The sequence below is a fragment of the Notothenia rossii genome, assembly GCF_949606895.1.
Source record: "Notothenia rossii genome assembly, chromosome: 3".
Classification (NCBI taxonomy): Eukaryota; Metazoa; Chordata; class Actinopteri; order Perciformes; family Nototheniidae; genus Notothenia; species Notothenia rossii.
This window is the reverse complement of record NC_136901.1, coordinates 45211258-45217855: the sequence shown is the minus strand read 5'-3', so window position 1 is coordinate 45217855 and position 6598 is coordinate 45211258. Positions and strand designations below refer to the sequence as shown.

The 6598-nt window shown below is 42.1% G+C and overlaps 1 protein-coding gene across 2 annotated transcripts; it reads left to right on the top strand.

The window, feature by feature from the left end:
• Window positions 1–5853, top strand: LOC307031593 (uncharacterized protein). 2 transcript variants are annotated; one of them, XM_079668825.1, is made up of 6 exons: window positions 1–2497; window positions 2830–2865; window positions 3049–3303; window positions 3732–3968; window positions 4043–4267; window positions 4837–5853. In XM_079668825.1, exons 1-6 carry the CDS (start codon window positions 2356–2358, stop codon window positions 4929–4931), a joined length of 990 nt encoding a protein of 329 aa, XP_079524951.1. In that variant the 5' UTR covers window positions 1–2355; the 3' UTR covers window positions 4932–5853. The 2 variants fall into 2 exon arrangements, with proteins under 2 accessions (XP_079524951.1, XP_079524952.1); XM_079668826.1 differs by having other exon boundaries at window positions 2–2497; window positions 4043–4357.
• Window positions 5854–6598: the final 745 nt, after the last annotated feature.

The following is a 6598-nucleotide window of genomic DNA, read 5'->3' as shown; positions in this document are numbered from 1 at the left end:
AGTAAATCTTAATGATTTGAGGGAACTGTTCCTTCTTGAACAATTCAAAGATATCCTTCCAGAACACGTTGCTAAGTACCTGAATGAGCATGAGGTTAAAAATGTAACAGACGCCGGGGTGTTAGCTGATGAATACACGTTAACAAACAAGATTCATTCAGGGGAGAGATTTGACTGGGGGAGCAGAAATAACTGGTCTGGTGACCCCAGAGGTAAAGTAGGTCTAGGTACTTGCTACTTTTGTAAAAGGACACCAGAAAAAGGAATGCCCAGTACTTGCTAAAACTAAGGGACTCCAAGATGTCCAGTTTCCCAGGCCTGTTGCCCTTGCAGCTTCTCCCCACAAGGTTGCTAGGGATGAGGCTATAGATGCGGTTAAACTCCATACTACCCCGCAACCAGTTGTTGCTGCAGTTTCTAACTTCGGACCAGCCCTGCAAGAGGTGAAGCCTCGCCCCTCCCAGTTGGCAAATTCCTTGTAAAGATACTGAGAGACAGAGGTGCTATCGATTCGTACATAACTGAGGGTGTTCTTCCATTTTCCTCGGTAACTGACACTGGAAGTTGTGTATTGTTGGGAATGGGGATGCAGTTGTTGTCTGCTCCACAGCATCGGTTGGTGTTATCCTGTGATTTAGGGCAGGGCGAGGTTGCCATGGGAGTCCGGCCATCTTTGCCAGTTCCGGGAGTGGCAGTCATCCTCGGAAATGATCTGGCTGGCGGCAGAGTGTGGCCTGATGTGCCTCTTTCACTAAGCCAGTGAGGGGCGAGCTTGCTGAACCTGAGAAGAAGCTGACAAAGGTAGTTCCAGCTTGTGCAGTAACACGAGCCCAGACCTATAAAGCACAAGATAAAAATGTTGGCAAAAATAAATGGTTTAAATGATTTATTCAAGCTCGCAATGTTTTGAACACACATCCCGAGTCACCTCATGTGTCTTTTTGTACTCCTCGCTGTACGCGTCCGCATATCGGCATCGCAACCACAACCTCACACACTGGTACTGAATGTGCATCAAAGTGTTCCTTTGGAGCCAAACATACCAACAGATTGATGTAAACGACAGAAGAAGCGATCGAAATGTGTATTTCCTGGTTATTCGACAAAGGCCAAGCCCCTGATACATCTGCCTATATCATTAAAGAATATCACCAGTTGTTCGGACCACATCTTATTCGGTAACACCGTGTGCCGCCCGGACATGGTATCATGCTTACTAGCTCCCTGAAAGCGGGTGACTCCACTGTAGAAATAGTCTGCATGTGTTCTACAACATACCGTGCAATGGCTTTATCAACTTTTCCCTGGCTAGCAGTCCCTCGGTTTAAATCCAGCCGCTGTTGCTTAGGTGGAGGTGGAGTGGGGTCGGATGAGTCTGGGTCTGTGGTCTTAGCTACTAGCTTTGTCCCAGCATGTTATTTCAACAGATTTGAATTGCTGTTTTGGGCAGTAGATAGGATCTTTGACCCGCCAAGACACAACTTACATTTAACTAAAATGTTCTTTTCTTTGTGCTCGACAAAAGTGAAATAGTGAGAATATCTCCAGGTGGAGAAACTCGACTTGAGCTCCGCAGCCGCCATGATAGTCTTGTTAGTAAACACAAACACGCCCACAGCGCGTCTCCGCATGTGACACAGGAAGTATCTAAGTGCATTTACTCAAGTACTGTAGTCATCTCTGTTCGCCTCGCTGTTGGCGCCGCTCACCAACGTCTGGGAGCCGAGACTATATAAAAGAAATAACGGAGTAACGCACCATGTAGTAACGGTAACTGAGTTACTGAATTTAAGAAATAATGCGTTAGAGTACTAGTTACTGCCAAAAGTAACGGCGTTACAGTAACGCGTTACTTTGTAACGTGTTAGTCTTAACACTGTGTATGAACCATGAATGTTAAGACTTATATATACAAAAACGCTTTTAACATGAAAAGTGTATTGTTGTTTATTATTAAGATTATTTTACATTATTATAATAAGAGGAAGTGTTAGAGACAATTTTTTGTTTTGGTCAAAATAATATTGCCAACTAGTGGTGACCTTGTGCACGGCATGGAAAATAAAAGACTACAATTCCCATGTTGCAGCCAATTTAGAGACAGAGGTGGTCAACCTGTGGGGAAGATGCCGACACAATTATTACAATTATTTAACGTTTATCATTCAACAGAATATATAAAGAGAATCTTAGATTGCTTCAATAAACGCTTTTATGTACAGTTTTGCCTCTTGTGTTGTTGTGTTCACTCTGAGTGAAAGAGTATTTTCTAATTTGTGTGGAAACTATTTTATTTAAATGAACCGCACAAGCCTTGTAGCTAAGAGTAAAACTGATAACCTGAAGGATTAGCAGATGTGTTTCAAAAGATGTTCAGAGTGGTTGAAGGAAGTGGTGACAGGAAGGAAACGCTGGTGTGGGCTACTTTCAGAGAAACAGTTTGATGCCACATCACAAAGAGGTACAATGGATCCAACAAGTCGTCAACGCCTCGTCTGTAAGTACAATCTTTATAATGTTAGCATGAGGGAAGATGTTCAGATATCATAAACACATCTCAGAGTTCACTGACCTGCACAACAAGCATCCAGAGTCTGGAGAGATGGAACTCTCTTTACTGTTTGGTACGTTCAGGAGGAACTGCTAACTAATATGATTGTTGTGGTGCATTCAAGTTCATGCTGAAAGAGAAGTCTGGTATTTCCTCAACTTCTATCCAGTCTGACTCGTGCTAACTTTGCTCTACAGTAATGTGTTCTAAAAGCACCATACAGACCTGTTGAAGTGTCCTGTGTGTCGCAGTAAACTCACACTGTGGTTTCTCCTCAGTCCTCACCTCCCTGCTGAGCTGCTCCACTAACCAGGGTCAGTACACTTTCTCCGTCTGAGAAACTCAAAGCTGTGTCTCTGTTGACCTGATGCATCACTTTAGTCTCAGAGTAACTGAACTCTTTTCTGTCCTCACAAACTGAACTCTGCATGTTAGATTCATCAGTGAACATATCAGTGGCTTCTTCTTCAGTGTTTAATAAATCTTCCTCCCTGCAGCTCGTCTGACGGTGACTCCCAGCAGCTCTCAGGTATTTGAAGATGAACGTGTCTCTCTGAGATGTGAGGACGCCTCTGAGGGATGGACTGTGAGGAGAAACACGAGCATTGATAACAGAGCTGAGTGTAAAGACTGGGGAAGACCTGCTGATTCCTCCTGTAACGTCAGCTCCATGGATCCTGTGGACAGTGGAGAGTACTGGTGTGAGTCCACAGAGGGATCCACCAGTAACACCATCACCATCACCGTCTCTGGTAAGATCAGCCTCTCTGTTTCCTCATCAATACTACAAATCATTTAAGAAGTTCATCAGAAAGAGGAAGCTGGACGACCTCAGAGCTGCTAGCTTGTGCTAACCACAGGGTGCTACACACACATTCTCACACACACTACCATCCACTAAGATACTCCTCAGTACAGTCTCATACTTTAGGGACTGGGAAACATTTAATTTTGTTCTATATTAACCTAATTTAAGAGAAAATTCACTTTTTTAAAGTGTCCTCTTAAGTTCTACGACTCCGGTTGGTCCTGATATGTACATATGAACAAGAAAACACACACACACACACACTGTCCCTGAGAACCAAACATTACACTTGGCAGGTAGTGGGTTCATTAATAATCTCTGCCATGTGTAAGTTATTGATCACGTTCATTCTCCATCTCGCTCTGTGTTCAGGTGGATCAGTGTTCCTGCAGAGTCCTGCCCTCCCTGTGGAGGGAGATAACGTCAATCTGACCTGTAGAACAAAGATGGCCGACCCCCCCTCTGCTGATTTCTACAAAGATGGCGTCTTCATCAGGACTGAGTCTGATGGTCACATGACCCTCCTCCATGTTAACAGGTCTGATGAAGGCCTCTACAAGTGTAGCATCCAGAATGAAGAGTCTCCAGAGAGCCGGCTGTCTGTCTCAGGTGAGGAGCTTTCCTTTGGTTTCAGGACTCATTCCTTCAGATGTTCACCTGACCAAGTGTGATTCTCTCTGCAGAAAAACCTACGACCACCGTGAGGCCGCCCACCTCTTCCTCCTCCTCCACGACCATGGACCCGTTCACCTCTTCCTCTTCCTCCACGACCATGGACCCGCCCACACCCCCACCTCATCCCAGCTTCCTCCACCTTGTGTTCAGGGTGATCTGCCACCTGGTGGTTTTCTGCCCATACTGCATCTCTACTTTCCTCATGGTGTCTATATATCGAGAGAGGGCCAGAGGTAACTTCTCTCAGTTTGTACATCTAACTCAGGCGTCTTCAACCTACGGCACAGGGACCATTTTGAATCGGCCCTCAGCAAATTAAAAAGGTATAATGGAATATGGCCCACAAATGAAACATGTGCTTGTCTTATATTGTACTTCTTAAATATAAATGTAAACATATATCACACAGTAGTATTCATGTGTTAATGAGAACACTTTTCAAATAAATTCTGTCAATTCAAGTAGGAAACATTTTCTAACAAATCTTAGTTGATAAGAAAAAAGCCCAATGACTTATTTCCACAACAAGCTTGAAATAAACCTTCATATTTCCTCTTATTATAATCAATCTGAGGATCTGCTTTAAGGGATGAGCTAAACACTCACAGCATCATTTACCTACATTTGATTGATTTTGCTAACTGAACTTACGAGGTAATAAACCTCTAGAGAGCGGCCCAGCCCTTCGTATATTCTTCTGTATGCGACCCTCGTGAAAACAGTTTGGACCCCCCTGATCTAAAGGGATCTAATATCCACCAAAACTCTAAATACGTTTTCTACATTTCCCTTCTGACAACAGGAAGTGACCCGACTCCGCCCACCCACGCTGAGCAGGGATTGGACGATGACTACGATGATGTCATGTCTGCTGTCACCACGGAGCATCAGTTCTGAAACAGTGGAGGACCCAGAACGCTTCCCTGAGGAACGCCATGTTTTTAACTCAGTGTAATTACATTCCATCATGGATTGACTGATATCGTGCACATGCAATATTATTCCCTTTATTTCTGAAGCAGTGGTCTGTTAGCATTAGCAGCTAATGCTAAGTACAAAGAAGATATTCAGATACAAAGAAAACATATACTAAAGTTAAACAATTAGAAAGTTGTAATTTTGGCCATTTTCTTTCACATTTCAGGAAAATCTACTAAACTTTTAAAGTCGGTGAATTCATTCAGGATTTATCCCAAACATCTCCTAAAGCTTTTCACAAACATTTCAACAGTGATTTATGTATTAAATGTACATCACCATATGTAGAAGTTGGAACATTGTTTATTTGATAGAAATCTTGTAGGCAGAAAATCATCTCCAGGATCTTTATTGACTTATTGACGAGTGGAAGGTGAGTCTAGTTTACAGTTACATTAAATAACTCTGCGTATAAACTCTTACTCATTATCTGTTCACCAGACTCCGTTAGAAACCCTGTGTTTAAAGCTTACATCCTCAAAATGATGTGCAGGTCTTCTGGGACGGGTCTGCTCTCTGTCCCAGAACTAAACCTGGAGAAGTTCAGTTATTAATCTCCAAATATCTGGATCAAACCCCAGAAACCTACAGGTCCTTTTAAATCCAGACTGAAGACTTCCCTGTTTGCTTTGAACTGAATTATTCTTCCCTCACGATGCACAGTAACTGTTATTCATGTGTTGTAGACCTGAGTTATTCTATATCAGCTAGTTTCATGTTTATTTGAGTCCCTCTGCTTTTGAATGATCTGCTGCATTATTTCTTAATGTCTTTCAGTTGTGTGACGCACTTTGAATCGTCTTGTGTTGAAGGTGCTTTAAATAAACCTGCCTTACAGGAACACTTGTATTTCATTATTAGGGTTTGTTGTGTTGGGTTTCCTTTCCCTCTCAGAGCAATTAGATTAAATACTCCTTCCAAAAAATAAAATTTAGCTTATTATTTATTCTATATTAGTATATTTTCCTTTAGTTATAACAGTGCTTTTTAGAAAAGGTAGTGTATTATATATCCAGTAGGTGGTAATGAAAAACCCGAGCACATTAATCTGAGAGAGATGAGTTATTCTTTTCACAACGTAACTCCTGATTATTTGAGAAGAAATCCTTTGAGTGGGTTAAGATCATTCTTAGAGTCAGTGAGAAATGGATTTAACTTCTGAATGTCTGCAATAATCAATGGCATTAATAATGAATATCTCATTCTTAACTGTGAATGGTTTAACATTAGGAATGTTTTAGTCTGGCCAAACTTTCTCTGTTGAGATTCCTGGAAAAGGGAAATGACAAAAGATTTTTCATAAAAAAAGTTGATTCAAAAACAAAACTCTGTTATCAGATCTTTACGGACGTCAGATGTCCTGTTGGGTATTCAGCCCTCCAGCGCCAGGGGGCGGTGTGGAGCTCAGTGAGCCCTCCATTAAACCACAGAAGAAGAAGACTTTGACTTTTGCAAAAACACTTTATTTACATATGATCAATTATACATTCTTCTTCCTGTCGTGTCGTCAATTTGCTTTTAACGGTAGTGCCAGCGCCGTATAGATAGAAGAGTTACGACAGCGGAAGTCCAAAAACGGTTATCGT

Coding starts and splice junctions, on each gene's coding strand:
- LOC307031593 (XM_079668825.1), top strand. CDS start 2,356: ATGTGTTTCAAAAGATGTTCAGAGTGGTTGAAGGAAGTGGTGACAGGA. Junction 2,866..3,048: donor GAGCTGCTCCACTAACCAGG/GTCAGTACACTT, acceptor TCCTCCCTGCAG/CTCGTCTGACGGTGACTCCC. Junction 3,304..3,731: donor CATCACCATCACCGTCTCTG/GTAAGATCAGCC, acceptor CTCTGTGTTCAG/GTGGATCAGTGTTCCTGCAG.